Source organism: Diachasma alloeum, unplaced genomic scaffold, assembly GCF_001412515.2.
Source record: "Diachasma alloeum isolate Michigan unplaced genomic scaffold, Dall2.0 Dall_scaffold_00211, whole genome shotgun sequence".
NCBI lineage: Eukaryota > Metazoa > Arthropoda > Insecta > Hymenoptera > Braconidae > Diachasma > Diachasma alloeum.
The window spans coordinates 714,550-737,751 of record NW_021680376.1 but is presented as its reverse complement, the minus strand read 5'-3'; the positions used below and the strand labels follow the sequence as shown (position 1 = coordinate 737,751).

At 38.5% G+C, this 23,202-nt stretch overlaps 2 protein-coding genes across 3 annotated transcripts in view; one reads left to right on the top strand and one right to left on the bottom strand.

Annotated features, from left to right (window-relative positions):
* The window catches only part of LOC107036865 (glypican-6), a 54,057-nt gene extending 39,451 nt beyond the window's left edge, over nucleotides 1-14,606 (bottom strand). The window contains exon 1 of the mRNA XM_015255088.1: nucleotides 14,220-14,606. Within this exon, the coding sequence (XP_015110574.1) occupies nucleotides 14,220-14,370 (151 nt within the window). The 5' untranslated portion in view covers nucleotides 14,371-14,606. The remainder of the gene's footprint in view (nucleotides 1-14,219) is intronic.
* A 1,646-nt stretch (nucleotides 14,607-16,252) lies between these two features.
* On the top strand, nucleotides 16,253-23,192 carry LOC107036736 (conserved oligomeric Golgi complex subunit 1). 2 transcript variants are annotated; one of them, XM_015254876.1, is made up of 8 exons: nucleotides 16,253-16,461; nucleotides 17,266-17,719; nucleotides 18,011-18,212; nucleotides 18,776-19,304; nucleotides 19,939-20,710; nucleotides 21,281-21,580; nucleotides 22,047-22,256; nucleotides 23,005-23,192. In XM_015254876.1, the coding sequence occupies exons 1-8, from the start codon at nucleotides 16,319-16,321 to the stop codon at nucleotides 23,119-23,121; spliced, it is 2,727 nt and encodes a 908-aa protein (XP_015110362.1). In that variant the 5' UTR covers nucleotides 16,253-16,318; the 3' UTR covers nucleotides 23,122-23,192. The 2 variants fall into 2 exon arrangements, with proteins under 2 accessions (XP_015110362.1, XP_015110363.1); XM_015254877.1 differs by having other exon boundaries at nucleotides 22,384-23,097.
* The last annotated feature ends 10 nt before the right edge of the window (nucleotides 23,193-23,202 follow it).

Here is a 23,202-nt window from a genome sequence, read left to right as displayed (position 1 = left end):
CTCCTCTGATTTATGTAAAACAGTAATTACACGGGGAATTTGACGAGCTTTGATTAGTCATACTCTAATCAACTTACGGCTGAAGATCATTACTCTACCTCCAGAGAAACGAATTGCTAATTCATCAGGAGAGCACGTCAGGAGCACAGCCTTCTGGAGAAACCTCACCATTTTTATCTCAGATGTTTCTATCCATAACACAACCTGTTAATCTCTCAACATATCAGACGAGACCAGGAGTTTATGGGCCTAAAAAACATGCTCGAGGGGTGGAAGGTCTAGTTATCATTGAGACTTTATCGAATTTACGGTGGCCATTACCGTTCGGAGAAGAACACCAAATAGAGCTATCAGCGGTGAAGGAAACACGAGGCGATGACACCATCCCATAAATATCCGAATATTTTTTTAAAGAGATGTTCTTCAAAACTCCAGAATAGCAGTCTCAAGTTACGTTGATAAGTCCTCGTTGAAATTACATACGTAAGAGCTCAGATATCAAGAAAATGGGGCACATTTCAAAGTCTAAATAACGAGATTCGCCAAGATATTGACCAACAGCAATGAATATGTTCGTAAATTGTTAATAATCGATTTAATCATCACGCGAGAGTGAACAGAAACGCCGAATCAACCGCAATTCGCGATAAAAGAGATATCAAAAAACCTCAGACAGTTCAACAGAGACCGAAAATCAATAAAAATGTTAGACTCACCACATAAAAGTCTGATGGGATCAAGGCTCATGAATAATTCACAGCAAACTTACCTGAAACAAGAATAAAATATTGTCATTATGAATGTATAATTAGCAGCGGAATTTATGAATAAACTCCGAGCAATTTACCAGAAATTAAAAACCTTTCAGAGTACCTTTTGTAATTTCCTGTGATAAAAAATAGATTGACTCGACGAAACCGAGAAATTGATGCTATTGAATTTAAAAAGTCAGACGAGAAGGTCACCCAGATGAGAGTAGGAAAAAAAAATCAGAGAGGAGAAACATCTCGGGGAAATCGGCCGCGGAGAGCGTGAGTCTATCCCACGAAGGACGACGAGGTGGCTATAAATTACTGGTTAATATATCATAATTACTGAGAACCCTGAGCCAGACTTCGTCTTCGGGTTGTAGAGTAACGGGTGAACGAGTCAACGTCCAGGTATGCAGCAAGTTAGAACATGTCTTTCATATGTAGCTCACCTGCTTCATCTTTTTCAATGTTGGAACCCACAGACATATCAATGACAGTTACACTTATTTCCAAGTCTTACTGATTCAATCGACCAAACTAATCATAATGAGATGTTTCCTATCATGAGAGAGGTCTTATGAACTAGTCTTTTGGTCCTTCAGCATCCGAGAAATGATCATGATTGTCTTCGTAGATTATATCAGCCACAAATTGAACCTATTACATGAATTAATCATTCCAACAGTTTAATTAGCACCCAATAACAAGGAACAGAAATAAAATACCGAAGAAACTTGTTTCAATTTCTTCTCAATTCCCAACATTCGGTGAACTGACAGTCAATTCGTGCTCACAAGCTGTTTTTCTTACACAAGGTAATACGCTTTATAGCATACTTGTCGAAGCAACATAAAAACCAGTTTCAAGATGCCGTTGAGTACATGACATCCCTCCATACGACTCTATTTACCGCACCTAAAAGGCGTGTCTCATAATAGCTGAAGATGAAAACTTAACGAAAGATCTTGACCTCCCAAAAATCGAAGGATTCTCTGCATTCAATCAGTCATCACAGCGTCGCAAGTATGCGTGATCGCTATCAGTCATGATTACTAACGAATCGGAAGATTCGTCCCCCCGATGTCGCATATTTTTCTTTGATCCCGCATTCGCGATGATTCGTCTTTCTCATTCAGTATGAGGATTCTTGTCTCTCCTTACGTGGCTTATAAACCCACCTCGTCTCATTATCATAAACACGAATCGCCTGTCGTTACGCCCCGATGCACGCGAGGTAATAACTCCCCGTGTGATCCCATCTAATTGGCATAATTACCGGAATTAATTGATGTCACCATACGATCAATGATCGCAGAGGAGAGGTCTGTGTCGTGAGCTACTCGCGTGAAATTCATATTAATTAGCGTTGCTAATGCATCAAGGCTGCAAGACGTCGTGAAGAACATCTGAGTGGATCTAAGATATCAAAGTTTCCTTCATTTTCGGCCAAAAAATTCGCCAGAATCGTGTAAACTAGGTCATCAATGTCGTACAGCCTAGCACCAACAGATTGATTGTCACAAAATATCTGTCACATCTGAATGTTGATTAAAAAACCCGACGAAGCGCGCAAGTTCATGCAACTGTCGAAGGGAGAGTGCAAAAAGGGGATAGGATGAAAGGAAGAAAACTTGAAAAGTGAGAGAATAAAGTAGTGTCGGCTTAACCAGCATTTGGTCTCACGATGTTTTCGCATTTTTTTCTTCCATGAAAGATATATATCTCGTCTGAGACTACAGTCATGAACCTTTTACGCTTCTCCGGGTATATGTATATGCAAAGAAATGGGAGAGAAGGAAATAATAAGAGGAAAAACAAACGCGGGAGCTTTTTACTTTGTCCCGAGATGCGCCTCTGGAGACACCTTTTCCGAGTCTACGACCACAGGAAGCGCGGAAAAAATGCTCAAGATGAGCAGCTTTTCTCATTTCAGACGGTAGTACCAAGGGATCAGCAGCAAATTTGGGCATTTGGGACCCCTCATTCAGACATTTTCCCCTCATATTTCGGTGAATTGCGGTAACTGCACAAGTGTAAACTACCACTTGCGGAATATCGTAGTGAACTGAGAAAGGGCCTGGAGGTTTATACAAATAAAACACAAAGCGAGATTTACTTGGTGATCTCGGGATGAACAAAAAAAATGAGGTAGAAACGAGTACCTCAGAGGCGTCCGCAGGTTGATGAACCGTTAGGCTAACATTATTTTTCATTTGTCGGCTCCCCGGGGTCCTTCACTGAGAGAAACCCAGTGGGCTCTTGACAGGGAGGTATTAAGACTTATTACGCCGGTAAAAGGGCCGGGGTTACCGTCCGTGGGAAAGCCCAGGACTCAATTTCATTCCTTGTATTAGCTGTACTATTCTGAAAATTAAGTGAGAAGACAAATCCTGGCGATTCGCTGAACGCTTGTCTCATGACTTGCTCTTCTTTTTGTAAATCGAGAAATTGATGAATCCACAGACTCATGAGTTGCCAAATTACTGATTTGGACACCTTCCAACGACCAAAAAACATCTCCAAAAGTATCCGAAAGATTTGAGATTCAGTACGAAAGTTGTTTCTACATCCATCACCCGACAATTTGTCACGGATTCTCAAGCAAATTCGATTCTTCTCCCCTGAGAAGAGTGAGGGGGTGTGTCTGCCTTACGGATCCGACAAGCACCCTGCAGCGACAGACGGAGATCGAGGGTGATTGACACACAAGTAGTACAAGAGGGTAATGAAGGGTGGGTGACATACACTCCCCTTTCGTTCTGTTATGGTACAGAACGAGGGGGTGACATGTGTCACCGACATGCGTCAAATGTGAATCCAGGAGAGCTCTCATCACCGGATTTCTGCAGCTGCAATATCGATTCAACTGTGATTTCATTTTCAGATGGCATTTACGCTGCAAAGACTAGTGCCTCCAGGGTGTCTCAATTCAAGACGTTTTTCATGACTTATCCATTTTCTTCCAATTTGTTGAAGATGCGAATTTATTGAGAGGATCGGGAAGGTGATGAGCGTAGGAGATGTCTCAACAGCCTCGTCCATTCTCTAAATTCCACCACTTGGCCAACAACTCTCAAAAGGATCAACCAATTCTGTCACCGAATTGACCCCACAACAAGCTACCAGCCTCATATCGAAAAAGGTAAATGCCGAAAGGATAGGTAACCCGATCGGTAAAATGCCGAAGGCTTCCTAAACGATATCCTTGTACCCAGCGACAGTACCAATACCTTAATATAAAAATGCATTAGCATTCAGCTGAGTCACAGGATCCTTTGCACGCATCGCAGAATTCATCGAGTATCTCTCCAACGAAAAAACAACGCTCAATGACAGGTGCCGCAGCCACTTAAATTCCGAGCAGAATATCGGGAATCATCCGAAAGATGATCGGATTCAGCAGCAGCCTTCTCCCCCGGCTCTCGAAGAAGTCACAGGTAAGAAGGATGAGAACAGTTTATGGCCTGTTGTCTTGTCGTGGTCTCGACGCTTTCGAGATTGTGTTTGAACTGATTATTAACACCTCTCGGTTTCGCGTCAGGGAAGATGAGACGCAAAGAACTTCCGGATCTTCCGTAACAGCTTCTTTATGGTAGGTAAGAACACATCAGCTAAACTCGTAAAAATAATGGCTTTTGTCAAGTCTACGTTCCTTGAGGCAAACAAACTGAGAGGATCTTTGAGAAAATAGGAAATACGCAGATTGCTCAATTATTTTTAAACTGAGAATATTGGTTGAGAATAAAGAAATTTTATAGAAAATTCAAGGTTCTTATTTTTTAATCACTCTTCCTCATTTAAGAAGCTTCGGAAATGTAGGAAACACTTTGCATCATTAATAGTCAGCCAAAAGGGAATGGAGAAATCTGAAAAATGGCTCAAGAAATTTGTTCATTTTATGAAAACCGAATGAAACAAGTTGAGGGAAATCTGAAGGGGATAAATAATTTTAAGAAATGTTTAAAAGTACGAGGTAGGGCCTGCGCCATCTTTAAAGCGATTTGCGGCAGAGGGAGCTGCCATCCAAAAATGGCGGCACAAACCTGTCAGCCACCTCGTATTTTTGAACATTTCCAGAAATTGCTTGTCCTTTTCAGATAATTTTGAAATTGCTTCATCCAGTTTTTAGAAAAAGGAGAAAATATCTCTAGCTATTTTTCACATTTTTTCATTCAATACATCCACAGAGTTTAGGGCCAAAAATTTAATGAATTGACGATAAATCGGGTATTATTATTGGTTTCCTTAAATACTGTTGAAAAAAACTGAAAAAAAGTGATATAATGTAACACTTGCCGCCCCGTCAACGAATAAAGAAAAAGTAACATGCAGCAGAAGTAAAAGAGTGTCTGAAGGCAAGGTGAACGAGTCGGCATTAAAACTTCCCTCCATTTCATATTTCGCCTCCGTCCGTTCTTCTTTTCGTTATTTAAAAGTTATAACTTATAAGAGCGGCCATTAAGTCCGTTAGGCATGGCGAAGAGGTAAGGTTGGCAAGGGCCGCGGAAATACTCTCAGCTGCATTCCATTCTTGAAATCCCCACTCCTCATTCTTTTCAATGTTCTTTTCTATGCTGGCACGGTGAAAGAAGAGAAAAAAATATATATCATCACGTGAAACCTGTCTCTGCTTGTTTAAACCTGCATTCTTTATTTCTTAATATTGAATTTCAGGGGAATTAGCTAAATTGTTGGTGGAGGGGGAAGACTCTTGTTTTTTACGGGACAAAAAATGCGGGGATGAATGGGTTCCGGTAATTAAAATGCAGGGAGATAATTCAGCGCTGGTGATTAGGTTTTTTAAAACGTTTTTTCATTCCTCATTTGACGGTTTTTGGAAGCAAGTTGGAGGAGACGCGTGCGTACTGTCGACATTTAGTATTTATTTAAGTGAATCGAGGGGGTGGCGCTGAGCTCTTCACGGGGTTTAGTGGCATCTAGTGATTGATGGGGCGATCTATTTTTAGTGCTGCACAGTATGGAGGTCATGAGATGCTCAGGGGTTGAAGAATATCTCTCGGAGCGAGTGGAAGAGACCACTGAAAGAGGAAAATTCGTCAACTTGAGGCGCAAGTTGAGAAAAATTTTACTGAAAATTTGCATAAATTGTAATAAAATGCGGATTTTTTTTCTGCCTGTAAGACTCTAGTTTTTCTAGCGACATATTCTCCTTTTTTTAATGTCTCAAATTTTTTTCCCAAAACGAGATGTCCTCAATTGTAGACATTCCACCTCTCTAATCCACTGGAAGAAGATTCCGAAAAAATGCTTTGCTTCAATCCTCTTCAGCCCCCCCCCCCAAAAAAATAACAATTGACAGATGAGAGGGTTGGAAGGGTCTCGAAACACCCTGAGACAACCGGCGCGGAAGCGTTTCAAAATTTGCGTGGGACTTGATCCTACGAGTGTTCGCCCAACTTCCAGACCTATTATTTGTGGCTTCGGTATTTCCGGTGGGGAAACTCGAACCCCGTGGTAATAATTCATTCCACCAGACAATTTAGCTTCTTATACGGGTCAGGCGTGCATTTAAAAAACCGGAAAAAAAACCGAGTTTCAAAAATGTATTTACCCTTTGAAAAGAATCTTCAATCGCGATCACTTGTCTCCTCCCACCTTAGGGAATCGTTTAATCAGGTGTAATTGCCTGAAGAATGGTTACACCGAATGCTTCTAAAGATAGAATATCCCCCATTCAGTGGAAAAAAAGAAACACTCGAGGATACAATTTGATGTATCACGGCGGTTCGGCCCGGCTCCCAAAAAAAATCAAAAGGTACAATGGAAATTCCACAATGGGCGCCGGATGCCGAGAGAACCTCAGATGATTCTGAATTCTTCTGCATTGCCGGGTATAATACACGTTAAATCGCGTTATATTTCACGTAACTGGAATAAATTCACTCAAATAATATCCGGTTTTTCGTGGTTTGATGGTTGCTCCATCGGAATGCTACGGAAAAACTCAAATGAGAGAGAGAGAGAGAGAGAGAGAGAGAGAGAGAGAGAGAGAGAGAGAGAGAGAGAGAGAACAGCGCCGGGTGGTCTTCGGTGTTTGTGAGATATCTTAACTGAAATAGACATCTCTTTCCATTTGATGAGATAAACAACCGTAACGTTAATTCATCGTGGGGAGTTCAATCCCAATGTTCTCTCATTACGATGGAACAAGTAATGTCTCATATTACGAGGCTTTTGTCACCTTTTTAAGATGTCTCTGTCCTTAAATTTAAGTCATTTTTATGGCAGTGTCTATTCGCACGCACCACGGTAAATTTTATTGTCTAGATTTAATTTGAGAAGCAAAAGTTGAGGGTCCACCATCTCTCATATATCCACGGTAGAAATTACCTTGAATCCACGGGAAAATGTTCCGTGGAGCGTGTGAATAGACACTGCCCATTTTTATTTTTCGTAGGATATCTAAGATTTTTGTGCCTTTTAGGTCTTGTATTGATACTATATGATTTAACAAGTGGGCCATTGCTTTCGTCAAGATAGAGTTAATATATTTTTGCTGATAAATTGGCGATTTGGTTACGAATGGAATTTTTGTGGCGATGTATTTTAAAGTGGATTCAATGATTCATTGAATTTAATATTGCCGCACTGTTGGCAGCCAGTATTGGCCCAACGTTGGTAGCCAACGTTGGCACGATGTAGGCAGCCAACATTCGCCCAATATTCAATTTTTTTTTACCTTTCCCGAATATTAGTCTCCAAATTAATTTTTTCAACAACACCTGATGCAATCAATCTCATGATCGAACTCAGTTAAGATGGCACTAGAAAGAATATTTTAAATCACAATTGGATTTATTCAGACAATTATTTGCTCCAAAAATAGCATATTATAACTCCTGAGGCCAACATTGGTTATCCTAACAAAAAAAAATTGGAAATTTCAAATTCGACGAATACAGTGCTTCCATTCAGAGCAAACTCCATTTTATTTTAAGACTTTTGAAAATTTAAGTCATCACGAAGTCTACCGATGAGACACATTTCTGTGTCTAATGTCTTAAATTAAGACGTCTCCCCGAAATAATTCGGCTATGAATGGAGCTCATGCCATGAAACTACCAATCGAGTCGGAAACTTGGTTTTAAGCTCCAGAACATAAACGCGACGGTGGATACAGTCACAAATGAAGACCAGAGTTCAAGTATTAGGTGCAATCCAGAGCCCCAGGGGCGAGAGAGCGAGAGAGATGAAGGAGAGGACGGGCGTACGATGGAGGGGAAACGCCGGGGCTTTGCGTGTGTAACGCCAGGTATAGGTAATACGTGAACAACTGAAAACTACCGTCCTTTCCGGACGGGGTGGTCCTAGGCTGGGATTAACCGGCTATTTCAGGTCCAGAACAAATTGAACGGCTTTTCTACAGCTCTTGGGGATTCTTTTTTACAATCGTTCCGCTACAATGAGTGATGATAATCGTAATATAGTCGTCATAATGGATGCATTGTGGAAAAATATCGAGAATGAAATACATGACGGTGATGGCATTTCAACATTTCAAATAGTTATTGACAATATTTTTTAATCCCAGCTATGGCGTTTTGATTAAAAACAAGAGGAAAATTGCTTTCGTCACTACATAGTCACAATATTTTTGCTAATGAAGTGGTAATTTGCAATTTCCGAATGGAATTTCTATGGCGATGTACCACAAGCGAGATATTTGGCAGCCAGTGTTATACCAACATTGCCCCGACGTTGATAGTCAACATTGGCTGAACGTCGGGGCAATGTTGGCGACCAACGTGGGCCGCCAGCATTGCCCCGACGTTTAAATTTTTTTACCCTTTGCTGAATATTGATTTCAAAGTGACATTTTTCAACAGATGATGCAGCCACTTCCACGATCGAACTCTGTCAAGATGGCATATATCCGCCCGGACATGTCTAAAAATAGCACATTCGAATTGTTGAGGCCAAAATTAGTTGTGACCCAAAAAAATAGTTCTGACCCCAAAAAATTGGAATCTTCAGATTTGACAAATAGAAAGCTTCCATTCGGACGGAAAAAAGAGAATTATTTGTGAGGCCTGTTCCATTTTCCGACTCTTTCTTCTATTTTTTCTCAGTTCATTTTACCAGTATTATCGGTGAAAATTCATGAACCCATATTCATTTCAATGAAAATGTTCAAATTATATAGAATGAATAATTCATAAACCCCCAAAAAAAAACATTCTGCTGTTCTTCATTCACAATTACTTATAGAATGGGGCCCTTCCTCCAGCAATCCATCAGAAATTATTCAATCCCCAATAAACAAGCGCTGTTGAGGGAATTCCGTTGACGCGGAAAGGCAGGAACCAGACAGCGAATGATATGCAAGCATCAGAATGATAACAGTGGAGGAAAAGGTTTGAAATATAATCCCAAAACAAATACACATATCCCGAGTGAATGCACGTGTAAAATCGACGCTAATGTATACTCGTGAGCGTTGAGCACACTGCGCCCAGGGTATAACAGCATTTACACTCAACTTCAACTGCAGTATAAACGCCACCCTCATTGTTTGCCGTGGAAAATTCAATCATTTCACTGTTTTTTCGACGAGATATTTGAATAACGCATGCTTTGCAAGCGGATAATTCATCCCCCCGATTTGATATTCTTTTCTTCCATTAATTTTTATAATCATTCTCATTGCAAAAAGCAATACGACCGATGAGAATCATGTGCCCTAATTTATCAGCTGTTAAATTTTCATATTACAATGAATGATTTGCGAATGTTCTAATTTCTACGCTCACTGAATAAGATTTTAATCATAATTACAATTTAATTCCTTCTAGAACGCACTTGAGAGTGTGAATTTCTGGGATTCAATGTTTGTTGATACTCTGGTGAAAGTGCGTGCCCACACTGTTATCAATTTTTAGTCAGTTCACACGGTAATTCAATTAATCTGTTGTTCATCTCATAAATATAATTCCGTGCTTAGAATATTGTCATCTCGTGTTTTCAGCAACAAATTAAAAATTAAAACTTCATTTGGAATATTGAGTCACAGCTTATTTTTATTCATATCCGAAATTTTGTATTTGGGTATTAATATTATTTGTTCAAAGTGAAAAAATCGATCATCGCTTTCACTATATTGCATTCAGATTCTCCTGTCCTCAACGTCAAAAATGTGAGATAATCTCATAATTCTAGCTATTAATTCTAATCAACTTTGTTCGAAGAAAACCTTAGTAAACGCAATATTAAGAAAGTCGAATTATTCTATTTTCCTCCGACCTAAATGATTTGGACAATTATGATTCGGTTATTCATGTTTCATAGAATGCTATTCAAAAATCAAAATCTGAAATTTTAACGAATATAAACCCTCAAAAATCCTCTGAATTGAATTTTTCGCTGTCGAATATTCCGGTAGTTTCAGCTTCCCTTCGCAAAATCCAGTCCCCAGTCCCAGGAATTCCAAAAATTACTCCAGTGTCATCATGTTTCTAACAACATTATGAGAAGTCGCTAATGAGCCCGGCGGTCAAGTCGCCTCCGAGCGGAATAAGGAAAAAAAGCCTCATATTTATGTGAGAATTTAGAGAGAGCTCCGCGCGTAGTCAGAATTCTGCTAATGATTCCCCTCCCCCTTCGCCCCGCGGGTTGCCTGAGCTGCAATGAAACTTATACTACCAATCGGCACGGACCTGGAAAGTCACGCGAGATTGCCAATCGTTAATCATTCACCGCCTCTGTGTATATCTCTTCCACCTCATCTTGTTCGTTCTCGGCGGGAAAATCCTGGCTCCCAGGGTAGCATCAGAAATTCGGATAAATATACATGCGAGAGAGATGGAGGAATATCATTGGCCCCCCCGAATTATTCAGCGGAATTTTCATATCATAAAATATTGTTATATTAACAAAAATAAAAATAAAACGAAATAAAAATAAAAATAAAAATAAAAAAAAATTATTAGAAATCATTTTCAAAAAAGAAAACTAGAATTTCATCATTATTACTTTAAACAGTTCATGTGAACGTGAAAGTTGAACAACATAAAAAAATAATTGTACAATTACTTTAAATTCTTCAAAATCATTTTTTAAAAAGAAAACAAAAATTTCATCACTTCTTCAATGAAGTTCATCGCAATTTATAAATTACGAAGTATCTTTATTCTACGATGTATTCCAGACATTCTCGGGTTAGAACGCGTTGAGAGATGTGTTTTACCAGGGGTTTAGGGGACTCAGTCGCAGTGACTCCCATTCGGTTTTCTGTACCGACTGAACCATTCTCCCAAGCAAATAAAACAACTTGGACTTTCAGAATGAGTTAAATTCTAAACTAGTGAGCCAAGGGTTATGACAACTTAACAGACCCTTGTTTGTTTGTTGAACCGTCAGGTAACTCCGACAGATCAAACAAAATGAGAAATAAGGCGATTAAGTTTAAAGAGTTTTTAAATATTCCCCAAAAAAACTTAAATATTTGTTCGTCTCTGTAAACTATTTTTGTCAAATGGGCATCTGTCTCCTCCACATGAAAATACGACATTAAACAGTTCATGGGAACGTGAAAGTTGAACAATCAAAAAAAAAAATTGTATAATTATTTTAAATCCCTCAAAATCATTTTTTAAAACGAAAACAAGAATTTCATCACTTCTTCAATGAACTTCATTACAATTTATAAATTGCGAAGTCTCTTTAAAAAGTTTAAAAATATTCTCCAACAAATATTTAAATACTTGTGCCTCTCTGTAAATTATTTTTGTCGAATGGGCATCTGTCCCATTCATCACAACAATTTTTAATTTTATATTATGCGAGCGGAGGGAAAGATGCTTGAATACCTGGCTGAAACGGCAGCAGTATTTCTCTAAGAAACGACAGTCTCCAATCATCACGACTGTCCAGGTGGGCGCCACGCTAATTATACCTGAACCCTGCCTGACACTTTTCATGGCTGACCTTTTTTCTCAACTCAAAACTTTCCAATGCGTTATGCTCATTTAATTTCACGAGTAAATTAACTATTGAAAGAATTTTCTTCAGCGTTAAATCCGGGTGAAAATCGCGTTCTGAAGTTTCGTGAGATTTAGTCATGTCGCTCCTCGGGTGATGGGTCATTCAGCTAGGGTTTATTACTCCTGTTTGGGCGCCTTTTATTCGTGAGTTTTCTTTTTCGAGATGTTAGGAAAATATTGAATGACGTTCGTTGAAGAAATAAAACTCTACTTTTCGCGAAGAAATTTTCATTTCAAAGAATTTAAAGTACTTGTGCGTTTTTTGTGATTTTGTTCAACTTTTACATTCACACGAGCTGTTTAAAATCGTATTTTCGTGATATAAAAATTGGATGTGATTTTTAGAAATGAATGGGGGGCTATGCCCCCCATATGATCCATCAGGTGACCCGGATGATCCTTATTCTGACCCTTGCGACCCTTAATCTGCTCCTCGTGACCCTTATTTTTACCCTTGTGACCCACAATGTTTATAATACAGAGAGATTATCACGAATTATAATTGGGAAATGCATGAATTAGACTTCATTAAAGAAACAAAATCTACTGTTCACTAAAAAAATTTGATATCAAGCAATTTACAGCCCAAATGCAATTTTTTTGTTCACGTTGTTCAACTTTTACGCTCCCACGAACTGTTTAAAATTGTATTTTCATGATATAACAAATACACATGATTTTTAGAAACCATCATCACGAATTTTAATTGGGAAATGCGTGAATTAGGAAGCAAAATCGAGAATAAGATCGTAGAACAGCTCCATTTCCCCAAAGACCCGTCTCTGTGCAGCGAGAAAAACCTACCAGACACGAGAGCCTGCTCTTTTTGCGCTGTCGGTCCCTCTTACATCCGCGAATCCCTTTCAGTCGGACGCGCGCAAACCAAAGAGACCGATTGGTTATACCATGTATTCCATTTACATGCACTCGACCGCATGCTCATTTTATTTCATTCCCCCTCGCTCATCTCGTCCTTTTTCCCGCTTCAATTCATGGGAATTTTTGGCATTCCGCTGTGGAGACTGTCTACTCCAGCAATGATGTAATATTTAATTAATATAATAATGTAATAATTAATTTCGTTGGAAGAATAGTTATTGAATGAGGAGTGGAGTGTCATTTCCACGTGTCAATCGCTCAACATGACTTTACCAAAACATTAATATCCGCTGTCCAAACGATACGATTGGAGTAAATCAGGTCTCATTTCAAAGCTAGTTAAAATAACTTGGGAATGAGCCCTGATTTTCTCAATTTCACTCTCCCAATCCCGAGTTATTCACGATTAAAAACGGTATGTTTCACCCCTGTGTCATTCTGATGATTGATCAACCTTCCTACATACCCCGTAACGCTGGTATTGATTCCGGGGAGATGAAGCCGCATGAATTCTTGATTAGATTGCATCAATAATGCATCAAGATTACCTAACCATCTCCAACAAAATTCTCCAATTTATTTAAGAGCGAGGAAACAGGAAAATAAAGAATAAGGGATTATCGCTTAACATGACTTTACCAAAACATTAATATCCGCTGTCCAAACGATACGATTGGAGTAAATCAGGTCTCATTTCAAAGCTAGTTAAAATAACTTGGGAATGAGCCCTGATTTTCTCAATTTCACTCTCCCAATCCCGAGTTATTCACGATTAAAAACGGTATGTTTCACCCCTGTGTCATTCTGATGATTGATCAACCTTCCTACATACCCCGTAACGCTGGTATTGATTCCGGGGAGATGAAGCCGCATGAATTCTTGATTAGATTGCATCAATAATGCATCAAGATTACCTAACCATCTCCAACAAAATTCTCCAATTTATTTAAGGGCGAGGAAACAGGAAAATAAAGAATAAGGGATTATCGCTTAACATGAGTTTACCAAAACATTGATATCCGCTGTCCAAACGATACGATTGGAGTAAATCAGGTCTCATTTCAAAGCTAGTTAAAATAACTTGGGAATGAGCCCTGATTTTCTCAATTTCACTCTCCCAATCCCGAGTTATTCACGATTAAAAACGGTATGTTTCACCCCTGTGTCATTCTGATGATTGATCAACCTTCCTACATACCCCGTAACGTTGGTATTGATTCCGGGGAGGTGAAGCCGCATGAGTTCTTGATTAGATTGCATCAATAATGCATCAAGATTACACAACCATCTCCAACAAAAATCTCAGATTTATTCAAGAGCATGAAAACAAGAAAATGACAAGAAATTTTTCAAAAAATACGTTTTGTCGTTTTCACTCGTTAATAACTCGACATTGCGTGAGTGAAATTCCTCAATTTTTTTTTCTTTTTGAAAATATTTCTCGTGGCTTTAAAATGAAGTTTAACTCGTAAAAATCGCACCGTTAGATCCAGAGATATTGACGATCGAGTGCATCGACTCCATTTCACTTCATCTCCCATCGCAAGAATCATTGGATTTATGAATGAATTTATGCATTTTGACTCACATGATATCGGATCCTTGGGTATATCACTGGGTGGAAATCCCTGTTCCTCGAAGTAGGGTCTCACCGCGTCGCAGTTGATTCTCCCCTCGGCTCCAGTGCTCGCGAGCCAAAAAAATCCAAGAGACACCCACAAAAACGATATTGCACTCATGACTCTTATTTTTTTTAATCAACAAAAATAATAATTCGGAACTGTGTTTTGGTCACAACAGCACTGACACCCATGCACGATTTTATTTCGTCAACAGTGAGAAATAATTGAGACAATAAACACGAGGAATTAGCGAACTAACCGCGGGGATTAATTGATACCCGAATTAAAACCAACAAACAACACCGGAACGAGGAGGTTGGAGTCCCGGTGCTTCGAAGTGAATCGACCCTCCTTCCACGGTGGAACGAGTCGCACTGAAATGTCCAAACGCTCGGGTGCAGGGGTGACACTGCGCATCCCCCCCAATGACTCCCGCCGCTGGATTTCCAGTTCTCTGCGCACGGCAAGCAAAACCGCCCATATTCAATGACTAATATCTCGGCATTGGCTAAGTGGAATTAAAAAAATTTGGAACCATTTTGAAGACATTGCTTCAAGCTTCAAAATGAAATTTGATTTGCCCAAATCAGATCATTGAGACCGGAGATACTGGAGGTTGAGTAAAATCCCTTTTGTTTCTCCGCTGTTGATCAGTTATACTTGATTAGTTTTTTAATTGTCGATATCTCAGGATTGGCAGAGTGGAATTCGGAGAATTTGACGGCACTTTGAAGGTTTTTATGTGCTTTTTGAAATCAGACCTCATTTTTCCAAATCGGATCGGTTGGTCGGGAGATATTGAAGATTTATTGAGGTGTTTTGGCATTATCAGGAAATAGAGATCTCCATTATCCGCTGTTATGAATGATGATTTTTATTATCGGTCGGTAATAAAGAGTGTTCAACAGATGGTGAATAGGGGAAGCACCGTAATGCGTGAGGATCGGCTGATAAAGACAATTTCCGGCAGAGAAGAAAGTAATGTGGAAACACAGCAGGCTCATATTTTTCAGATTTACTGATAGATAAATATTAATAAAATTTATTATATTAATTTATTTAATTGCTGACAAAAAACGTCACATTCTTTTTTTAAAAGAGAATTAAAGGACCCTTTAGAGGCAGTGGAGGGGGAAGCCCCGTTGTGCATAGATACGCGGTGCGCTCTCTGCGCGACGTTTCGTATAGTCGGAGTCAAACCTTTTCTTGGCCGATACGCTACCGTGCATCTCGATTCATCATACGATAAAAATTCCTCATTTAATAATTTTCGCATATTATGGAAAAACAAGAACAAAAGGACGACTAAATTTACTACCCTAACATCAGTAATTAAAGAATTACCACACTGCACATTTCTTCTCTGGGTTCATTTTAGAGTTTTTTTGAATTTTTCGTGTTGGAAAAGAATAATTTTGTGTGAAAATCGCAAAAAAAACACTTTTCACCCTTCTACTACCCTCAAGCACATTTTCGAGGGGGTTAATTTTTTAGGGATTGAGGGAGTCCTTAGAAACATGCTCCAACAGAAATTGTTTGGTTTTTTGGATATTTTATGTTCAAAAAAATTTTTTTTAAACCTGGGGCCAAGTGTCAGACCTTGGATATTTCCAGAGGGGAAGTCGACTTTCGGCAAAATCGAATTTCTTCGTCAAGTGAATGTTGATTCTTAATTAGTGCGTCGGAATTTTTTTTAATTTACTAATCAATTGAGTAATCCTTAAACGCTGAAAAACGCATTACATTCATCTGCTGACGAATTACAAGTGATTTACCGTCATCATTTATTTATAAATAATAGTTTCCGGCCGACAATTATCGCTCTAGTTCGATTCAGTTTGTAATTCCGCTGAAACGAGAATAATCCCGCCATCTCTCAACTTGCCACTGGACCAGAAGATTCGATTGGTAAGACATTTACAGAGGACATCTGCAATATCGAGCCCTGTTTAACCACCTGATCAGAATGTCGTCGTGTCCATAACCTAAACCAGTATTTCCGTACCCCAATCTGACAGTTTACAATCGCATCTTCAATCTGGGAGGAAAATAAATAATTACCGCAATGTCCCACAGCAGTAAAAATTATCATGACCTGGACATTACGAAGTTGTTCGAGGAGCACACGATCAAGGAGATTGAGCAGATACAGAAGAAGATATTTGTAGAAATAGACTGGAAGAAAGTGGAGCTGAGGACACTCGTGGGGTAAGATTCTCAAATCGTTGATATTGGACGATTGAGTGACGCGATTTGAGCGAATCTGGGCTCGTTTTGAAGAGTTTTTAATCAAGTTTGGAATGAGTGCTGATTTTTTTAATTTCACTCAGCCAATCTCGAGATATTGAGTGTTGAAGATGAAGAGTTTTGGAGGTTGAGGGGAGTGGAATTGAAAGGATTTCGTTCAGTCTTAAAATGTTGACTGGAATATCATTTTGAATGTTTTAAATAGATAATAAATTGATTAATATTTGGAATTTTGTCATAGGAAATTTTAATTACTCATTTTGTATAATAAAATACCAAATACCATTCACTTTTCATTCTAGAAACCTGAATAAACGATTATTATTCACTCAAACTCGAAAAATATATTAAAAATTATATTTCCATTCAATTTTCATTAAATAATCCCCAGCTTTGTCCATCCAACTTCAACGAATCCAATTTCATTTAAAAATATCTAATATAATTATTTTTATTACCTCTGTAATTCGGAGAGGGATATCGAAATGAATATTTGGATTGAGAAAAATACGGTTTGAAATTGTCGATGAAAATGTGAAATCCTCCGAAATAATTTCATTATTTCAAATGAAATTAAGAAAAATTCAATTAAATTCTCATCTTCGTATCTCGATAATAAAAATATAATGCAATAAAGGATAATATAAATATAATATAATACAATAGAATAAGGAATATAATAAAAAATTTGCCATTAAATTTCCCTCATCGTCAGTAAAACGAAACTGAAGATGACTAATTATTTTAATTTCCCCTGTAATCCAGAGAGAGATATCGAGATTTAATCCAAGCAGCAGACACGATAGCGGAGATGAAGAGGACCTCCGAGGAGGTGACCCAGAGGATCGCAGGGATTGAGGATAAATTTCGAGAGCTGCAGCAGAAGTATCTAATCGGTTTCAAACTAGATCCACCGGAGGAACCCATCAGCAGACTGAAGACCGACGTCTCAGACTCGGTCGTTGTACAGATCAAGATCCTGATGGACATCCCCGAGCACATCTGGTCGGCGATTGATGACAGGGATATCCTCAGAGCCAGTCAATTATTCATCCTAGGACAGCACATCAATTACAGTCTGATTTTCGAAATTGGACAGTCTGTTCTCAACGAGAGGTATCCACTTGTGGCGAAACAATGGTGCATTATTAATAATTTTAGGAGTGTTATCTCTGGCGAGTGTTACAAGACACTTCAGTCGCTGGATTTAACTCCTGAGGTGAGTGAATTTCACGAGAATTCGACGTTTCAATTAAATATTTCGACTGTAACATTTTTAACATTTTCGATAATTTTCTTTTACTATTATTCAAGTAGATTTGTCATTTATTTTTGAGTAATTTTTCCATTCATTTAAATTGAAGTATTCGATTTAAAAAAATTTAGAAGGAAATTACTATAATTTTTATCAATTTTCTTTGATTATTGTGCAAGAAAATTTATTCTGCATTTTTTAATAGTTTTTTTTCTGCTAGTCAAGAATTTTTCTACTTTTGGTTCTCTATTTCAGACAGCTGCCAACTGCCTGTCCTCCCTGGTCCTCATGGAGAAGACAAGCTCAAAGGATCTTATCCAAAAATTCATCCAATTCAGGAGCAATGCTGTGGAGTCAATAATCAAGGACGAGAGCCCGCACAGTGTCAGGCACAGGATAAAAATATGTGTCAAACTTCTGATGGATACAGTTGCCCTCATCCACTCCTGTTTTATAAGTATGCATAAAAAACAATTAAATCAGTGATTTTTTTCTCAGAAAATTGCTTTCATTCAATTAATAAATTCACTCGATCAATTGCATTTCACTAGATGCAGTTGAATGTTGAATGAATGTCAATTCAGGAATACAAATCTAAAAACAAATGATGAGAACTGGGTGAAATGCCATTTTGAGGCATTCACTTGACATGAAATAGTGTAAATAAATTTTTATTCAGTAGAATTTCACTTTTTCTGGCGCAAAAAATGGCAAATTTCGGATTTAACGAATACAATGTTCCCATTTGAAAATCTTTTGCCTTTCAGAATCTGCTTCCCATGATCATGCATTTGCATTTTACTAGATGCAGTTGAATGTTGAATGAATGTCAATTCAGGAATACAAATCTAAAAACAAATAATGAGAACTGGGTGAAATGCCATTTTGAGGCATTCACTTGACATGAAATAGTGTAAATAAATTTTTATTCAGTAGAATTTCACTTTTTCTGGCGCAAAAATGGCAAATTTCGGATTTAACGAATACAATGTTCCCATTTGAAAATCTTTTGCCTTTCAGAATCTGCTTCCCACGATCATGGCCTCATCTCCCACCACATAAAATCGATTTCCGACCAGGAAGCCTCCGCCATGCTCTCCCAACTGGACCTAAGCCCCCAGCTCCTGGAGAAATACCTCCCCTCAGTGACGAAAAACCACAAGCCCTTCGCGAAAGGTGAATTCCTCGAGGTTTCCCCCTCGGATCTAACGAAAAAACTCCAGGACTGGTTCTCGTGGGTTCGAAAGTTCACCTCTGTCTCGATAAAGAGCCTTCTGAATCTCGTCACCTCGGTCCGAGGGATCTTCAACATTCGGGAGGAGTCGATATCCCTCGAGCTCCCCGAGAACTGGACGAATATCTGGAAGGACCTGTCGACACCGCCCATCAACTTTTGGACGGAATTCTTCCACCCATTGCTCACTGATCGCGTCAAGGAGATCATAAAAATCCGGTCGGAGGAGGCCTTGAGTGAGCTGAAGACCAGCGTCACAGAGTTTCTCGCGAAACTGCCAAACGAGAAGTTTAGCTTTCCAGAGGACGATCTCAGGTAAATAGATGTGCATTTTTTGCGCAATTTTCTTATAAGCGATCAATCGAATTTCATGATTTTTCTCATGAATATAGGCTTTAATAAGCTCTATTCATTGACAGCAATTGAAATTAAATTTTAACCCTTCCTGAACCTAATTTTTTTAAGCGTAAAATCGATTTCTGGTAAAATTCTGAATGTAAATAAATTTGTTACGATTCCGAACAAATGATTTTCATAGTGGAAAATTGTTTACAAATTATTTATAGAAAATGCTCGTAATTGTCAAAAATTGCACTGTTTAAATTATTTTATCAATCATCTACCTTTACATCTCTCTCTGACAGCTCCAAGTGAACTTGACATTTTAACACTAGTCAAGTGATTGTGCAATCTCTTAAAATCATTCTGTCCTTTATTCCAGAATAAATTATGCACCTGAAGAGGAATGCCTTGAGCATTCGAAACGTAGTGCAATTAAATTAGTAAATTTGTAACGAATTAATGCTGCTGACCTGAATATGGCCTAAATGAATTTCACAATAGCCAAACTTGAATATCTTTAAGTCCAAAAATTTCCATAAACTTGCGAATCCTCCAGAAGCTCGTGTATCTTAATTAATCAGTCCACTGATTGACATTTCGATCCTAGATGGTTCATCTGGAAGGACTCCCCGCTGGACATTCCCCAGAAGCTCTCGAAAACCGGTTCGATAGACGTGAAGCGCTCCCTCCTGATGAAGGCGAGGGGCTACTCCTCGAACCTGGTGACCCTCTGCGAGAACCTCGACCAGAGCCTCCACAATCTCCTCTCAGACCTAGAGCAGTACCTCTACGAATCAGAGAGAGTCACCTCGGCCCCCTCAGACCTCTTAACAATGACGCTGTCCTCAGTATTCGATAAATTTTGGGACAGAACAGCCATCCAAGAGCACCTCCAGCACACCAGTGCAGTGATGACTGAAAAAATAATAGAGTTCATAAGATTCGATTGCACAAACGAAACTCCAAAAACCGGAAAGAGGGAGATCAACGCCATTGTCATGGCGAGATTCCTCCAGGCCGTAACAGCCATCTGTCCCAATTTGAATAAATGCTTCACCCTGTCTAAAATATCTGGACTGACAATCACGAATGTCAAGTGGCAGAATGTGTGCGACAAATTGAGGGAGGAGACGATGAACATCTGGCTGATCTGGGTGAACTGCTACAGGGAGAGGCTCAAGGATCACTCGAAGAGATTCTTGACTTCGGAACCTGTTGATGGACTGAGGATCAGGATGATTGTCTCTGAGTGGGAGAGGGTCACTATTGAGGAGGAGGGGGAGGAGGGGAAGAGGATTAAGTCCGAGATTCTGGTGCCTTATCAGCCGTCGGTTTCCCTGCAGAAGTTCCTGGCTGCTGTCACCAAGGATTTGAATAAGGTGGGGAGTATTTCCTTCTTGATTGTTGAATAATTTAATTTTGGGGCTTATCTTTGGGCTTGGGGTGGGAAGATTTGGAGCAATAAATGTGAAGGGAATTTATGGGTAAATTGAATGAATGTAAAATTGGTTTTGTGATTTTTGAGAGTCTAAAGATGAGAATTTCGAAGATATCTTTGGATATCATGCTTCAATTTGATTCAATTGTAGCTGAAAATATTTGTTTCAACGGTTTCTTCAAGTGCCCTTGAAATTCATTCAATTATGCATGAAAAAAGTTTTTCTAATACTATTTTGCCGCACTTAGAAGAACAAAATAAATCATACGCAATAAATAAATTAACAAAATGAATGACAAAATGCATTATATGAGAAAATAAATTAACAAAATAATTTATATTGATTTAGAAGTCTAAAGTATTTCGGAATCAATAAAAATTCTGGATGATAGACCATCTTTTATAGTTTGAATAAGCGGATGTCAATTTATGAAATCGACGTTTATAATTTGATGACTGTAGTTGGACAGTTCAGCACTGATTTTGTGGTGAAATGATTTTTCTGTCACAGGTAATTCCTCATACGATCCCCAAGAAGGTGGTGAACGAGTTCAGTTGCAATGTCGTGGGGGAGGTGTTTGGGTACTACGAGGGGGTCCTCAGAGGGGACTTGAGGCAGAAACAGGCGTTTCAGGTACTTCTGGATGTCAAGTACGTCACGATGCTGCTGGTTCCCAGGGAGAATAAGGATAATGTGGACAGGTCGCAGGAGATCTGCAATGGCATCCTGGGGAGGATCGACCCCTTCGATTCCGACGTTTTTTATCCGTTTATTCATGTCAATGTTAAGAAGAGTGTGCAGAGGACTTTGGTGAGTTTGTTAATGAAGTTGAATGGGACTTACTGGATATTTTTTTTGAGAATGACGACATGATGCAGATTTTTTACAAATTATTTTTAAAAAATTTGAATTTTGAATTTTTAAAAATTCGAAAATGCAATTTTTTTTTCAAGTGCTCGCTAATGACTCGATGGAATCAAAGCATTTCAAGAGCCTTATCTATATCCAGGTATAATTTAAAAATTAGGTTGAACAAAAATTAAGAATTCCCTTAAATTTTTTAAAATTCTTGAAGGAATTCACAATTTTTTTCTTTATATTTCTTTTCTTTCATATTTTACAATTTTTCATCATGAAAATAATTTCATGGAAAATCCCAATTGTTAATTTGCACTAAACAAATCCTTTTAATTCACCTTATTCAGCTCAACATTCCAGACTATAGATTCCCGAATAATTTCACTCAATCAGAGACAACATTTGTTTAATCTTCCAGCTAATATTTGGAAATCTAGTGCCCCACTTGGAGCAATTGCATTCAGTCCTCGGTGCACGTGGAGAACTAGTTGACACTGGCAAATCGATGTCAGATCCTCCCGGAGTGCTGGCAGTTTGCACTGGTTCTCCATGGTTTCCACCACTGGCAGTCACAGTGCCTCCCAGAAATTTGCCACTGATTCCCGTGGCTATTCCAGATAAAACACAGGTATCGTAAACATTTCTCGTATTCTGTCAGTCTAATTTTTTAGATGTAGGACGAATCTCAGGTTTACTATCGTCGTTTCTATATTTAGTCGCACATTATGTTCTTACCATACGTTGTGTATCTTTAGATTGGCGTTTGCTTGAGGTAAGCAGGTAATGACGGGTTGTTGTTTCGTTTTTCGTTGGTTATTACCAGGATTTTTTCATTCTTGGGATTTTTCTTTGAGGAATTAATGTTTTGTGTACTAATTGTTTTATTTTTTTGATAGAACTGGGTACTATTTTAGGAAAATTGAGGGGAATACTGAATAATGTCTATTTATTCGTGTTTTTTAATGGAGAAACAAGACTTCAACTGTGAATAAGAATTTTATTTTATCGCAATTTTTTGAGTGATCGTTGAAAAATCGATTTTTGAAAAAACGTTAATTTTTCCGAATCTGTATAAAAAATTGAATTTTAATTCGTGTCAATGTATAGAGCTTATTAATTCGATTAAACCCTTTTAAGAGACGTTCTAAAAAAATCCGGATGCAAAAATAAACTGATACTCGAGTATTTCAATCAACATAAAATGAAAAAAAAATTGTGCCCAGCTCTATTTACCGCATGTAAAATTGATTTTATCCCCCAGAATGTGCCACTATTAACTGTCCTATTTTTCATGTGTTCAACTGTTCTCTCACGCTGTGTTAAATTTAATTCGTCGACATAAACGTCCACTGCATCTCTGTGTTTTCTCTGCCCAGCGAAAAAAAGCACCAGTAAAGGAACACGTGAGAAACGACTTGACTGGCTCGACAATTAAATCTGGTGCAGCTGCCTTCTTCGGAGCCATGGGAACTGACTGGTTCGGCTCAAATTAATCTGTCGACCGTTGTTATCCAATTTTTATATTTTATTATGATTGTAAATAAATACAGAGTCATTATGGTTAGTTTAATTGA